The sequence below is a fragment of the Cyrtonyx montezumae genome, unplaced genomic scaffold, assembly GCF_038088225.1.
Source record: "Cyrtonyx montezumae isolate F1298 unplaced genomic scaffold, pur_monq_1.0 scaffold_18, whole genome shotgun sequence".
Lineage (NCBI taxonomy): Eukaryota > Metazoa > Chordata > Aves > Galliformes > Odontophoridae > Cyrtonyx > Cyrtonyx montezumae.
In genome coordinates, this window is record NW_027071914.1 from 8,134,879 (window position 1) to 8,149,745 (window position 14,867).

The following is a 14,867-nucleotide window of genomic DNA, read 5'->3' on the forward strand; positions in this document are numbered from 1 at the left end:
TGCCGTGGTGGGAAAGGTGAGGAACAGTCACTTAACGTTCATAAAATGCTTTGAAAATTAAAAGCTTCTCATTGGCATGGTGTTATTATTAATATTATGGATTAAATGAAGCGTTGGCCCCTCCAGGCTTTCTCTCTGACACCGCTGATAGATGTTCCTCATAGCCCCAAACAGCCGAGCTTGATTTAGTTGGTACAGGTGAAATCGTTACAAACCCAACTGTCTCATTACTGCCGCACTAAAGACGACAGCAGCAATGACCGGTGTGCTACCCCCAGCCCTGCTCCCACCCCCAGCACACAGCACAGGGCTGTCGCAGGGGGTCGGCGCTGACAGCACCCCCCACCCGGTGCCCTCAGCCCCCCAGAAGCCCCCAAGGACGGATGCAGAACCAAAGCTCGAGAAGAAAAAGAAACAAAGAGCACAGAGTTATCCGTGAGACTCCAATTCACTCTCAGGGGTACAGAGGGCGCCTCTGCCACGTACAGTACTGAGAATCATACAGAGCTGCAATATAGAGATCTTTCTATGTATATATTTATAGGTATGTATATATTTATAGTGCGCTGCCTTTAAAACAGCCGTGCCTGCTTCTTCAGTTCGTTCCTCTTCCAGAGCGCCAGGCGGTCGAACTCGGCGATGGTCATGCCAAAGATCTGGTAGAACTCCTCCTGGGAGAGGTGCCGCTGCGAAGAGAGGGGCTGCTGGGCTGGGGCTGCCATCCCAGGCTGATGGCAGCATGGGGCTGCAGCTGGAGGGGCCTGGCAGTGGGACCGCCCCCCACAGGGTGCAGCAGTGCTGCAGCCTGCAGCAGGGCTCGCCCAGGAGATGCTCCTCGCATGCCCGTGGGCCCCTCACCATCCCACGTGAGCCAGGTAGGGTAAACCCCAAGGAGATGTGCCCACTGGAAGACACCTCACCTCTAACCGAGTCCTGTCCACGTCCTTGGGCAGCTGGTTCCTCCCCCTTGTCTTCACCAGGAGCAGCTCGTAGGGGTAAATCTGCACAGGGACAGCAGCACCGTGGCAGCTCTCCCCAGCTAGAGCTCAGCAATGGGGCACCAGGGTGATGCCTCCCCCTGCCTCATTCTGGGGGGCTTGAGTGGCACAGCAGGGCTTGGGTGGACAAGGTAGAGGGGGGATTTCTTTCAGGGTGACCCTAATCCATCTGTGTGGCTCTGAAATGGTGGCCTGAAGTTCTGCTGCTCACTCTGCAAAGCCAGGAGCAACCCAGAGGTGAATGTGGGCTGAGAACACGAGGGGGACATCACTGCCTAGCACAGGGCTGGTGAACCTGGCAGGAAAGCTGGGCGTCTCGTGTGAGCCCATGGTGCAGGGATGGGGCTGTCAGGAGGGGATGGAGGGAGGGAGAGGGCAAAGCTTTCCCTTAATAGGGCCTGGGCACACAGGGGCACTTCTCCGGGACCTCCTCTGCGTGTCACCTCCAGGTGGCAGTCACGGCTGATCTTACCTTGTACTCTGTAGGACACAAAAAAAAACAACGAGATGAGCCGCTGCCCCCTCCCCGCCAGCGTGCCCCCTCCAGAGCTGCGGGGACTCCCCCATCTCTCCCCTTCTCCCTCTGGCCTAGATCCCATTTCTGAAGCTGCCTGCAATGGAGTGGCAGCCCCATGGCACCCGTGGGCCCCCCGCCCCTGCTGCCCAGCCCCACAGCCTCACCTCGCATCCCCCAGTTGACGGCGTTGGTGCTGTCGTAGTGGAAAAGCTCTGCGCTGGGCGGCTGCAGGAGGGATGCAAGGAGAGAGGGAGGGGTGAGAGAGGGAATCTGGACAGGTTTCCTCCCAGCACAGCACCTCTCATATTCCCGAAAGGGGAAGGCACCCCCATGCCGGGCAGTGGGGAAGCAGAAGCACAAGTGGCATGGAAGTGACAAGCCCAGGTCTCCTAAGCTATAGGGTATGAAGCAAAGCGACGTGAGCTGCAGGATGGGGATGGAGATCTTCAGTGGGGCAGGCACTGCTCTTCAGCAGTACCCAGTGAGGGTTATTTGGGATGGGCACAGCCAGCAGTGGCAGTAGGGATGCAGGGGAGGGAGCAGCAGGAGGCACTCACCCTGTGCAGCCCATTCCTCCTGTAGGCAGGGAGAGAGGCCGACTTGGAAATGAGGGGATCTGCAAGGAGACCACAATGGAGTGCGAGTGAGACAGCAGGGCCAGCCCAGCGTACCCAGCAGTACCCTGCCCTGTGCCCAGACCTCCCCTTTCCTGATGCATCTCCTCAGCTGCTGCTCCCATGCACTGCACAGATGTGCTCCTGCATCCCTGGGCCAGCTGCTCACAGTCTGTGTTTCTGTTATTTCTCCATCCCCCTCCAGCTCCAAATTCACCTGGCTCTGTTTGCTTTCCAACTCCTCTCAGTCTCTTTCTCACCTAAATCCCTCTCCCATGGCAGCCCTCCCTCCCCCATCCCAATACCCCTTTCAAAATCTTCTTCCCTCCTGACTCTGCCCTGGCACAGAGCAGGGCTCCTTCCTCTCCCCACACCTCCCTGGTCCCAGCATGGCTCTCTGGGCTCAGCTCTCAGGCTCTGGTCCCCACAGCTGGGGGGGAAACACGTCCCAAGGATGAGGGGTGGTATACTCACCGCTGTCAGCCAGGTAGTGCATCCGGGGGGCTGCAGGGGGAACACAGCCAGGGTCAGTGGGTTGAGCACCCAGCACCAGGCAGAGATTCCCCCCACCCTGGTCCTCCCTTGGGGTTCAGCAATTCCCACACAGCCTCAGCCCTGTGAGAGCCTCGGTGTGAAAGGGGTCTCCTTAGGGTCACCCCCAGCTCCCAGCACCTTCCTGCGTGGGACGGAAGGATGGACAGATGGACAGTTGAGCTTACAGCCATTGAGGGAGCCCTCATAGCCAGCCGTGTGCAGGGCTTCTCTGCTGCTGGCCGAGCTGCGGGGTGGGGTCCAGGGGTCTGCGTAGGAGTTGGAGCGTGCCTTCATCTCCTCCCTCAGGATCAGCCTGCCGATGCCGCTCTGGATCTGGGCATGCAGAGAGACAGCAGTGACACATCCCAGGGCACATGGCACTTCTGTGCCTTCCTGGCTCACTGCCACCCTCTGTGCCCACCCCAGCAGGCTGCAGGAAGGGACACTGCTCACCTTGTGCATGCCCCGCTCATAGCCATCCTCTTCACCTCCTGATGAGAACCGCCGGGCTCGGGGGGCTGCAAGGAGACACGTTGTGGGGGTCAAATTGGGGTAGAGATGGAAAACAGCCCCCAAAGGCATAGGGACAGCCAAGTTCCAAGGGCTGCTGGGATCTGGGGGTCACTCTGGTACATATCTCAGCTCAACCTCATCTTTGGGTCCCGGTGCAGCCCAGGGTGTTGCCCTCTCTGGTTTCCCATTCCCACAGTGCTGCAGACAGTTGTTACCTTTGGGGGATCCCTGGAAGGACCAGTACTCTGACTCGGAGTGGTAGTAGGGGTCGGGGGAGTAGGCAGGGCTGTATTTGGACGACTGTGCAATGTCCTCGCTGGTTTTGCTTTTGGTGGCTGCAGGAATATTGTCTGCAAAAGGAGAATGGGACACCACACTCAGAAGTTCCACCCCCAAATGAAAGCAAACCCTCCTCTTGTCCCAGCACTCAGCAACAATTTGTGTAGCTCAGAGCAGAGCTGGAAATAACCCATTCTCAAACAGCTGACACACACTGGAGACAGGGATGCAGTGGCAGACAGTGCTCTGCCAGCAGCACCATGTGCCCCGGCTGTCCCCTCTCTGAGGGCTATGGCTGCACAGGCACACTGCAGGGCTCACACAGGAAGGGATGGAGGAGGGAACAGTCCCACTGGGGCAGCCAATGGGTCGCTGTGGGGAGCAGGGGGGGTGGGATCCCAGCAACTGGGGAAGGGGTTCAGCCCCAGGGCCAGGATGGGCACTGGGAGCATGCATAGCTGCTGCCCTTCCAGCTGTCCTTCTGGGCAGCAGGGGCAGGGAGGTGCAGACGCAGACCACCACCCAAGCACAGGAAACCTCACCGACAGCAGCTACTTACAGCAGCAGTGCAGGCAGACAGCAAGGCAGTGGGCAGGTGGGAAGGGGAGCCCGCAGAGAGAGAGGAGACACGGTTACTACTTCGGGCAGCTACATATGCCAGCAAGCAGAGAGAGTGCAAGCCCCGCAGAGCCACAAACCACCCCAGGCTTCCTCCTCCCCAGCCTCCTGCACCTCCTGGGTGCATTTCAACCTGCTGGGCTACGTTCTTTCTTTAGGGCTCCGTGTGTAACTGCAAATCACCACCTGCAGCCCTTTGCTGGGGCTGCTCTGTTTCTAGTGTCACCCTCATCCATCCTCTACCAGCCCCTCATGCCCTCACTCCTCCCAAGGCTGCCCCATGGCTGCCAGCCCTCCCCTCCACCCTGCCCCTTGTGCTGTGCCCTGCACTCTGCTGCCTGGAGGGGAAGCAGCAACACCAACCAAAGCTCTGCTCCCTGCAGAGCTCCTCTCAGCATCTCCCACCATGCCCCTACCGACCACCCACACCAAGAGCCGCTGTGCCTGGCTCCCAGCTTGCAGACTGACCGTGCCGCTTGTAGATGGGAGGTTTCCTGTAGATGTTGCTCTCACCAGCAGCTGGATAGAGAAAGGGAAGAAAGGAGGAAAGAAGCATGGAGAGGAGCTCAGTGCGAGCTTGCAGTGAGGGCAGGACGGCAGTCCTGAGGAGATGCTGCCCGATGGCATCCTTCAGTGGCTCCAGCATCCAGCCGGACCCAGGCTGGATCCCACTGCAGCCGGGCAGGTGGCGATGCATGAGTGCCATGCAGCGAGCACCCAGTCAGCATGCACCGCGGGGGCACAGATGCACCACTGGCCTTGCCAGCCAGCAGCTGGGCACCATGGAGGGGAACACCTGTGAGAGCCACCTCTGAGCTACCTGGGGCACAACAAGCTCAGCCAAAGCCTCTTTCCACAGCAGAGAGAGAGAAGAGCCAGCTGGGAGGGAAAGCGAGCCAGAGCCTGGTGCCAAGCTGGCGGAGGGGGCCATCCATAAAGCACCGACCTGCTGGGTGGGGGATGGGGTGGGAGTGTGGTCAGGGTGTCCTCGCGGTGCAGGGTGTTTCTGGGCACTGGGAGTCCCATGGTGGGACGTGGTGGTGGGAGGTGCCTGTAGCAGGGAAGGGGATGGATGGTGCTCTGCCTGCTTCCCACCCATTACCCCCCCCCTCTGACCCTTCCCCGTGGGCTCTGGGAGTGGGTGGTGGCCCTTACCTGGTGGGCCCCTGCAATCCCTGCAGAAGGGCAGCAGGCAGCTGGCAAGCCCAGAAGAGCCTGGGGGGAGGGAGCGGCGGGCCCTAGGGGGAGTATAAAATAATAATCTGTAAAGGGGGAGAGAAGAACAGCCCCTGGCTGACACGCATTGCCTTGTGGTCCTGGGGGAGCGGGCAGGGGATGGCTCTGCAGGGGCTCCACAAGGTATGCAGGTGGAGGAAGGGTGGGCAGGGGGGACAAGGGGCAAGCAGACTCTGGAAGGCTCTGAGAAGTTGTGTGGCGGTGAGGAGGAGGAGGGTTTAAGCTGCAGGTCATACTTATGGATGGCCTCTACCAGGGTAGATCCTGCTGCCAGCTGGCTCTAGGCAGGCAGTGGAGCTACGCATGCAGCACACAGGGGATGGCACATGCAGGCATGCGACACATACGGCACTTCCCCTGGGCCAGGGGCTCCGGAGCCTACCTGGAATGTGGAAATGCTTGGGTGCTTGGTATGAGGTTGGAGTAGAAGACCTCACATCTAACTGGCTATAGTAGGGGGAGCTGCGCCCGCTCTCTGTGCCTACGCGGTGTTGAGCAGAAGCAGCCATAAGTGATTGAGAGAGAGAGAACAAGAGGCAGAAGAAAACGGGTGTTAAAGGCAGCGCTGTTAGAGGAGTGGGAGATGGCCCATGTGGCACGGTGACAGGGTGACGTGGGCCATGATGGAGCAGATGCCCTGCATCTCCTGATGAAGGCAGATGTGGAGGTGCCCCATCAGCAGCACCATCGGTGAGAGGAAAGCTGAGCATGACACAGTGGTGAGTGGTGCAGTGTAGGGATGGTGGAGGAGGCAGCACCTCCAGATACACCACCTCAGGTTGTGCCATGCGTTCCCATCGAGCTCCAGATGCCAGGAGAGCAGGCACAGACACATTGTGCTCTTCCTCAGTTGACCTCTGCAATCCAGAGCAGCGCTTGCAGCATGAGTGCTCCATGCACAGCCCCAGAGCTACCGAGGCAGCCAGGTGAGCTGCTTTCCACTACACCTTGCTGGGCATTGTGGCCACTTCCATCCCCAGCTCAAGCCCCCTCAGCCTTCCCTTGCACAGAGAGAACACAGTCGTGCTGTGCCCATATGGCTCCCACAGCAGAGTGGGTCACTGCCAGCCCCCACCACTCCTCCTCCTTCCCTGGCTGAGACCAGTGGAGTCCCCAGAGCCGTAGCCCAAATCCTCACCTGAACGGTAGAAGTGGTGGGGGGACCTCGGGATGGTGGGGGACATGCCCTGCCGGCTGTAGGTGGGGGAGTCGATGTAGCCGGGACTGGAGGCTCTCCTCTGCCGGATGTCAAAGCTCTCGTAGATGTCCTGGGAACAGGGACAGGTGCAGAATGTTAGAGGGGAGGGCGAGAGATGGAGGTAGGCATCCTGTGGCCGAGGATGCTGCTGGGTGCACGTGTGTCCAGTTGGGGCTGGACAGGAGCAGCCCCCTGGGATGGGTCCCTGTGCCCCCCCACCTCGGGCAGGGGATGCTCAGCACAGCCCTGTGGAGGCAGAGGGGTGATGAAGGCCTGCAGTGCCATTACCTGTGAGTATGGAGAGAGGGTCCCCAAGGACTGGAGACAACGGGAGGCAGAGAGGGGAGACAGAGAGAGACAGCATGTGGTTAACAGTGGAGGCCACACAGCAGCTTTGTTCCCCACACCATGGCCCACTCAGTGAGAGCAGATTCATGACAGCTATTGGGATGGGTGGACTGAGGGTGACAAGCCCTGGGACCAGGGATGAGAGGGATGTGTTTGCAGCACATTACAGATCCCTTGCCAGGACTACCTCAAACCTCCCTCACTGTGAGATCTGTTCAAATTCTGTCTCTCTGTGCCCTCCTGCCCCTTGGCTGCCAGGGGACAGCTCCATGCCACCTCACTCTCGACGGTGACTTCAGTGCTTGCTGATGGAATGAAGCCTGGGGGAGAAATCCCATCCTGAATGCCCTGCAGGGATCCCTGAGAAGTGAGTGAAGCTCCATGCCATGTCCACAAATGGGGGTCCAGCTCTGGGCACATCCCAGCTCAGTACCTCCCCATAGCTATATCTCTCCAGCGTCTCATCCGACGTGTATCTGTGATAGGGCTCGTACGAAATGAGGTCAGGACGCTGCACTTCGTAGATGGCTTTAATCTTGGGAAGAGCTGCCAGGTCTTTGTAATTAAGGATCTCATTATCCACTTTAGCCTAGGGAGAGGGAGAGACAGGGAGGACGGAAAGGGAGAGAAGGAGAGAAAGAGAGAAGAAGGAAGGGGAAGATGGAGCACACAGTACACAGAACCAGCACGCGGAGCCCGACCACCACAGCAGTGGGAAGAAGAGGTGAGCAAAAGCAGCGGAGGGACAGGGCAGAGAAGCTGGGATGGAGGATGGTGTGACAACATCCCTCTGGGTGCTCCATATGTGCCAGTGGGGATAGGGGACATATCTCATCCATGCTGTTCCCAAACACAAGGGTGGGAACTGCCACTCTCCCCTCCAAATCACCCCAAACCCACGGCCACAACCTCAGTCCTTCCCGTGGGGCTGAGGTCAGTGATCTACTTACGCAGATGACTCTGTTGGGGGAGCCGATGCTGGAGCCTGGTGGTGAGATGGAAGTTTCTGATGTCCTTCTGTGCTGTAGAGCCAAAAAGAAAGGACAGGTGAGAGCCAGGCAGGTTCCATCCAGGAGCAGCAGGCATGGCATAGTGCTGAGTGCTGCTCAGGGATGAAGCTCTTGCAGGGTCAGGAACCACCTTGAGCTGGGACAGCAATCCCACAGTGCCCAGGGATTCAGGTCAGCACTTAGGACTTGCAGCTTTTGGAGAGGCCACTGACTGCCACCTACCTTCAGCTTCTTCTCTGCCCGGGCTGCCTGTTTGCAGATGGGGTGCCACACCTCAGAGCCTGGAGCAGAGGGAAAGCACCTGAGCTCTGTGCACAGCTCGCACCCACTGCTGGTGATCACCCAGCTGCTGTCCCCACACACCCCCAGCCCCTTCCTGCCGCTGCCCAGAGCCTGCTGGCCCCCAGTGGGATCTGTCTGTGCTGTCCCCAGCTGCACTGAACCATTGTAGCCAGAGGTGCACAGCTGGGAATGGCTCCAATGGGGGATGGAATGAGCTGCTTCCAGAACCAAAGCAGCTGAGCAGACACAGAGCTTCCAAACCTCAGTGTACAAGTGACAAGGGGGAGGTGGGATGGGTTGGAAGGAGTCCTGGGCTCCCTTGCCCTGGGGACAGCCCCCGTCACAGCAGCAGTCCCTACCTGTGAGGTACATCTCCTCTCCTTCGGTGAACATCTGGTGGCAGCGCACGCAGCGGGCGCAGGTGGGGTGGTAGTGCTTCCCACCCGCCTGCAAGGAAACAGCCTGAGTGGGGCAGGGCCTGGGTGTGCAGGGGGGCAAAACCTCATGGAGAACAACGCAAAGCGGAGAAAAGCAGAGCGTGCTTCACGCAACAAACAGACCCGACCTGCAGGGCTGGGAGCCCTGGCCCAGGGCACAGCCCCACGGGGCACTGTACTCCTACAATAACCAGAGAAGGTGTGGGGTGATTTAGGGCAGCAGAGGGAAGCTGAGGCTCTTGCTGATAATAGGAATGGCAATGACTGGGGGAGTTGGAAACAGTCTGAAGCAGGGAAGATCAATAGAAAAATCTGATGAGAAGATTAGCGAGAAGTGCCACAGGAAAGAGATGGTTGCCCACAAAATCAGCAGGGAACTGATCCTCCCAGGGCACAGATGGCAGCCAATGGCTTCTCCCCTCTGATCTGTGACAAGAGGGACTCACCATCACTGTGTCAATCAGAGGACACAGCTGTAAGCAGTGAGAAAAGATACTGAAAGCAACGCAGCCAAAGCCCAGCTCCTGAACACCATGGCTAGTATGTCTGCAGTTCTGTACTTCCCATATGGGAATGGGAACACAGGCTGCTGGAGACAGCTTGTGTTGGAGACAGAGGCTTCTGATGGCTGATGTGCCTCTCCAGTCCCTCTCAGAGCCAGGATGTGCAGCCAGGTGAGGTTGGTGCTCTCAGACCTCTCAGTGTCTCACTGTGCTGACACTAAGAAATAACACACACACACCTTATCCTATCTAGTCCACATGTGCTGCTGCAGCAGGCTGGAAGGGAAGCGAGGCACGCCTGGGCACAGGAGGAGCAGAGCCTCATCCACCAGGAAGGGTAGAGCCTGAGCAATCACCCCTCCACATTTGGCCATCCCAGCTGTGTGCATGCCTTGCCTGTTCTGTACAGATTCACATTACAGCTCATAAGAGGGTGGCAGAGGCTGTGGGTGGTGAGATCTGCTCGTTATCACTCGGGATCCCTTATAGACTCATTAATCATTTGTGCCTGGCCGCACAGCTCCAGCCCTTCGGAAAGCCCAGGGCTGATGGATAGCACGGGAAGGCTCGTTAAGGCCTCACATTATTTAAAGGTGCCCTTTTCATTTCGCGCTCTGTTGGAGAAGACGATTAGAGCCCCTGGCTCCAGGGGGAAGCTCTCAGGCAGGCACTGAGCAGTGCCAGGGGCTGTGTGGTGCCACCCAGCACTGCCAGTGGGATCTGAGCTCAGGAGGCTCCGGCTTCACCCCGTTCCTCTCTGGGGTTTGCCAATTGAGCAGCCCTGTGCTGGGCAGCCGGCCTGCAGCAGCTGCTGCAGTGCTGAGCTCACGCTCACAGCAGTCAGCAGAAAGCATTCCTGGGCATGAGCACCTCCTGAAAAAGGATGGGAGAAGGATGCTGGAGAGCCCTGGCTGCAGCCTCATGGGAGGTTCCCTGTCCAGGCCTGGTGCTCTCTGTTTGGCTAAGGGTTTGGGGTGTGGGGTGAGAACTTCTTGTGGGTGTCCCAGGCTGGAGGTGCCCTGTCCCCGGCCCCAGACCCCTCTTCCAGCTGCTGCCTGCACCACTGCTTCTTCAGCCTTCAGCCCCTGTGCCTGGCTCACTGCAGAGCTGTGGTACCCTAGGTTTGGGGATGCTGCTCCCCATCACCGCTCTCTGGGATGGCAGAGAGGTGGGAGCAGTGCTGCCCTGGGAGCGGCTCCCCCCACCCTGCAGGAAGGTCTCAGCAGCAGCTGTGCATGCTTTCAGCATTACTACCTCCCCATCCTGCCACAGCCCAGCTCCACAGCAACACCAGCGGATCTGAAAACCACAGCATGTTTCATTCTGACATCTTTCTCTCTGCCTCCCACCTTCTGACCCTTTAGATTACAGTCAGACTGGGCTTCCCAGCCTTTTATCCCCTGTAGAGATTTTGGTATCAACAGTAAGCACGGCTGCATCCTCCACTCCAAGAGCGGGGGCTGCAGAAGGACTGGCCCTGAAGGACCTTTCCTCCCTCAGGCAGCAATCCCCACCTGCCTGGTTGCTGCAGGCTGTGCATCTGCTCCATTGCTTCAGACCTGCACCACGGCCGCCTGCACTCATCCTCGTTGCTGGATCCCCATGAGATCCTGCAGGAGCTCTGCACGAGCAGCTCCTGCTGGCCAGGATTCTGCTGATGGCTAAAGCCACCTCTGGGTCTGGCCCAGGACAGGGACCTGGGGGAGGGAGCAGAGGGACGGCTGCCTGCAGGCAGGGTGCTGCAGCCCTCACCTGGGTGGGTGGCTGTGCTGGATGTGTTTCCAAGGCAACCATCAGGCTGCAAGGGACATGCCTGCATGCTGGGGATGCTCCAGAGCTGGGTATGGTGGCAGCTGGTTAGAGCTGAAGTCCCTATCTGTGGGGTATATCCAGGGCATTGGGTGCTTTGGTACCAGACCCCAAAGGTCGTTGCTGCTCCTTCTTCTAATTCTACCCTCCAGATAAAGGTGTCCACACAACCACTTTAGGGCCAACCACGGCCATAAGGGAGGAATGATGTGATGAGGACGATGAAACTCCCACAGCTCCCCAGGTCACACACCTCTGGGTGAGACAGACCCCATTACAGCCCAGAACAGGTGACCGTTGCCCCAGGACTCACCTCCAGGACCCTGCCACTGATGTACCGGTCACACGTCTCGCATTTGATGCCAAACTGAGCATGGTAGTCGGATTCGCAGTATGGGACTCCATCCCTTCAGGAAAGGAAGAAGATGGGTGAGACAGGTGAGCCAGACTAAGCACCTCCTGCACTGCCAAATCCCCCCTACACCTGATAGTCACCTGCCCACTGGGCTATATCACCAGCCCACTTGCTGCTTTGCCCAAGGAGCACCTCCCCATAGCCAGGTGCCCACAGCCAGGTGCTCACTGCAGCCCCAGCAGCCAAGGACCAAGACCAGCCAAGCTCAACCAGCAGCACTCACTTGCTGATGTACTCTCCGGTGAGGATGATCCCACATGTTTGGCACTTGAAGCAGCTGACATGCCACTGCTTCTCCAGTGCCAGGAGTGACTGGCCCTGCTTGATCTCCTCCTTGCAGCCTGCACAGTCTGGAGTAGGGAAGCAAAAAGAAGGGGGAACACGTGAAACCTCTGCCCCTGGGGGATCGTTTCTTCACCACAGATGGGAAGATATCACCTACCTCTTCCTACCCCAGGATGAGCTAGGAGGAGAGTTTTTCTGCTGGGGCTGGCACCACTGTGGCACTAGCCAGGGCTCTCTGGGGCTGTGCTGCCCAAGGCTCCCACGGGGCAGAGTGGTGGGAAGTGCCCGGTAGAGCAGAGGAAAGGCTGCGCTCTCCATCACTGCATCCGGCCACACTGCGATATTTACAAGACTCCCTTCCTTCCCTGTTACTCTTGGATCCTGCCAAGGCTGTGAGCAGGAAGCACATGGGCCTCAGACCCCTGACCTTGGCTTCTCATCCTCTTCTGCTCTGGTGCAGCAGGTTCCATGGGGTTGCTCCTTAACCCACTCCTCGCTGCCCTCCTCCTCCGGAGGCACCATGTAAGCAGAGCAAGGCTTTCTGCACAGCCTGGCCTCAGGCAGCTCTGTACAAAGTCCTTACCCACAGGGCAGAGCTGGGTGAGCCCCTGGCAAAAAGCTGGGATCTGGTTCTTCCCTCACACAAGCTCTGCTTGCCTGGTTTTCAAGCTGCTCCCCAAGCTGCGGTGCAAGAAGAGGCATAGCACCTTGCTCCCAGGGCTGTTGTCCTGCAGGTCACAGCAGCAGCCCCTGGTGGCAGCCCTGCAGAGGCATGCCTTCCTTGCTATCCCCCTGGGTGGCAATGCAGGGTCCCAACACACCCCATGTCTGGCTGCTGCCGGTGAACAAAGCACAGTGCCCTTGGGTAACCTCACTCTGCTGGCCAGGGATCATTGGCTGGAAGGGCTGGGAAAGGAGGAAGCCAGCGAGAGGCCGAGCACACGGCTGCCCTTCCCCTTCCTATGGCCCAGCTAAGAGAGGCAGCATGCTGCCCTCGGCAGCTTGTCCACAGGGCTCAGGGAGGGGATGGAGGAAGGTGGGGAAGCCCCGTGCTGTGCCTGGGGCTCACCGATGCAGCCACCTCCCCAAACTCAGGTGAAGTCATGGTGAGCGCCAGCCAAACCCACCCAGCACAGCCTTTCCACTGGTCCTGCTGAGTTTCAGGTTGGTATCAGCAACACAAGAGAAGGAGCATAAGCAGCCACTCAGGTCACACACAGGGCAAGGGAGTTTCTGAAACCAGTGATGACCTGCGGGCCCGGTTGGAGATGAGACCTACTGTGCTCCTCCTCCCAAACCTCCTGAGAGCTTGTGCCACACTGCATGTCAGCCCCAAAAGCCCCTCCCATCCCCAAGCACTGGCACCTGTGCTCAGCACCACCCCAGTGATAACAGGCACAGCCAAAATCCTGCTAAGAAATGTGGGGAGAGTCTTAGAAAGGGAAGTCAGGGAGGTCATCCAGGCTGACAGCCTGAGGAGCAGTGCTCACAGAAGCCCCTGGGGACCCTCACATCACACCCCAGTAGGCAACTTACGGCTGGGCCCGTGGATCTTGATGGGTTTGGTGCTGATGAGCGAATGGGAGCAGTTCTGGCAGACACAGTCCTTCCCACTGAACGTCACCTTGTCCCCAATGGGGAACGGCTTCCTGCAGCCGAGGAGAAGGACAAGGACGCGTGAGATGAAGTGGGGGAGATGAGCCCCAAACCAGTGTGCCCTCACGTGTGCCTGATGTCACACCTGCAGGTGCTGCAGACGAAGCACTTGGGGTGGTAGGTCCTGCCCAGTGCCGAGATGACCTCCCCGGTGATGAAGTCCCCGCAGCTGTCACAGCGGGTGCCGTAGAGCTGCTGGTAGTCATGGGTGCAGATGTACTCCTGGTTCTTGAAGAAGAAACCCGACTGGGCCAGGTCGCAGCCGCACACTGCGGGGGGGACACGCAGCCATCAGCACCGGGCTCGGTACCGGGACCCCGGGGACGGGTCGGGGTGCCTCCCCCCGCTGCAGGGCCGGCTGTCCGCGGACATCGCGGAGGGTTTCCCACTGAGACCGGCCCCGACACCAGCAGGTGTCAGTGTTGGGCCGCGCGGGTAAGGGATGGAGATCCCGGAGGAGCTGCTCGCCCTGCCGTTTGTTCGCCTGTACCCAGCCCAGCTCTGCTGCACCGCCTTCGGTGGGAACTGTGAGCGGTGCACAGCACATCAGTGTGATGCAAGGAGACACGGCAAGCCCTTGCTCCTTGTTGTCATCTCCCTCCTACATCTTTTCCATTTCCTCCCAGGACCTTGGGAGTCACAGCAGGGACAGCACAGGGACACGATGCCCAGCATCCATCCCACCAGGTGTTGGGGTATGGGGCAGGTGGGCAGCCCCCAGCCCTTGAGTGGCACTGGGAGGCAGAAGCAGGAACACTTGAGGAAGGATCAGACCCAGAGGACATCTTCACAGATGTGCCACACTCCTGGAGACATGTGGGGACAAGCCTCAGGGCTGTCACGGGAGCTAGCAGCACCTAGAGGCAGGGTAAGGGCTGAGTGGGAAGGTAAGACAGGAGGATTTCCTCTCATTATTTTTTCCCTTTCACTTGCAGAGCAGGCAGCCAGCTGTGCCAAGCTCTCCAGCAGCTCTGTGCCCTTTGAAGCCAGCGGCTGTCTGAGCAAGCAGCTTCCCTCTGTTCACGGACACCAGAGCTGGAGTTGTGCTGGGGGGGCTCAGCATGGCTCCTGCACCGGTGTGGTGACAGCCCCAGGGGACTGCCCTCTCCTCCTGAGCCCTCGCTGCCTGCAAGGAGTGGCAAGACAGTGGCCAAGGGGACAGGATATGTGCCCTGCTTAGCACAGGGTGCTGGGAGACCTTTAAAAGCCCCGGTAATGAGATGCTTTACAATGCACAGAACCAGCCGCCGGCCTGCTGGAGAGCGGCTGCTTTAACAAATGCGCTGAGGAGCCCTGAAGTGTTGGTCGTGGGCTGCTGACTTTTATAGCTCCCCAGCACCTGGCCTCGGGGGACAAGCAACCTCTCCCCTCTATTTCCGTGGCTTCCTGAGGACATTGGGTCCTAGATGAGCACAGAGTATCCGTGGCACCTCGAACACAGCTGTGCCACATGCTCTTGGGCATCTCCCCTGCTACGATTCAGCTCAGCTGGGCTGGTGGCACTCCCTGATCCTCCTCATGTTGACCTGAAGGACACAGCAGCCCCCCCAGATATGTTTGGTGGCATTCATGCAGCTCATGGGGAGCGGCAGTGCCGAGGTGTCAGCCACCCCTG

General features: G+C 59.0%; 1 protein-coding gene across 16 annotated transcripts in view; it reads right to left on the reverse strand.

Annotated features, from left to right (window-relative positions):
- Positions 1-402: 402 nt before the first annotated feature.
- ABLIM3 (actin binding LIM protein family member 3) overlaps positions 403-14,867 on the reverse strand; it is a 34,747-nt gene continuing 20,282 nt past the window's right edge. For 2 of the 16 annotated variants that reach the window (XM_065734538.1, XM_065734537.1), the window contains exons 3-22: positions 13,338-13,521; positions 13,133-13,245; positions 11,535-11,661; positions 11,210-11,303; positions 8,507-8,594; positions 8,088-8,146; positions 7,806-7,877; positions 7,289-7,444; positions 6,796-6,825; positions 6,448-6,577; positions 5,692-5,790; positions 4,542-4,592; positions 3,392-3,526; positions 3,117-3,181; positions 2,849-2,996; positions 2,604-2,633; positions 2,073-2,131; positions 1,672-1,740; positions 921-1,001; positions 403-686 (exon numbers count right to left, since the gene is read on the reverse strand). In XM_065734538.1, coding sequence (XP_065590610.1) covers positions 573-686; positions 921-1,001; positions 1,672-1,740; positions 2,073-2,131; positions 2,604-2,633; positions 2,849-2,996; positions 3,117-3,181; positions 3,392-3,526; positions 4,542-4,592; positions 5,692-5,790; positions 6,448-6,577; positions 6,796-6,825; positions 7,289-7,444; positions 7,806-7,877; positions 8,088-8,146; positions 8,507-8,594; positions 11,210-11,303; positions 11,535-11,661; positions 13,133-13,245; positions 13,338-13,521 — 1,904 coding nt within the window. In that variant the 3' untranslated portion in view covers positions 403-572. Of the gene's footprint in view, positions 687-920; positions 1,002-1,671; positions 1,741-2,072; positions 2,132-2,603; positions 2,634-2,848; positions 2,997-3,116; positions 3,182-3,391; positions 3,527-4,541; positions 4,593-5,019; positions 5,125-5,228; positions 5,312-5,691; positions 5,791-6,447; positions 6,578-6,795; positions 6,826-7,288; positions 7,445-7,805; positions 7,878-8,087; positions 8,147-8,506; positions 8,595-11,209; positions 11,304-11,534; positions 11,662-13,132; positions 13,246-13,337; positions 13,522-14,867 lie in introns of those variants that run through there. The other 14 variants (XM_065734539.1, XM_065734545.1, XM_065734543.1 and 11 more) reach the window with 14 other exon arrangements.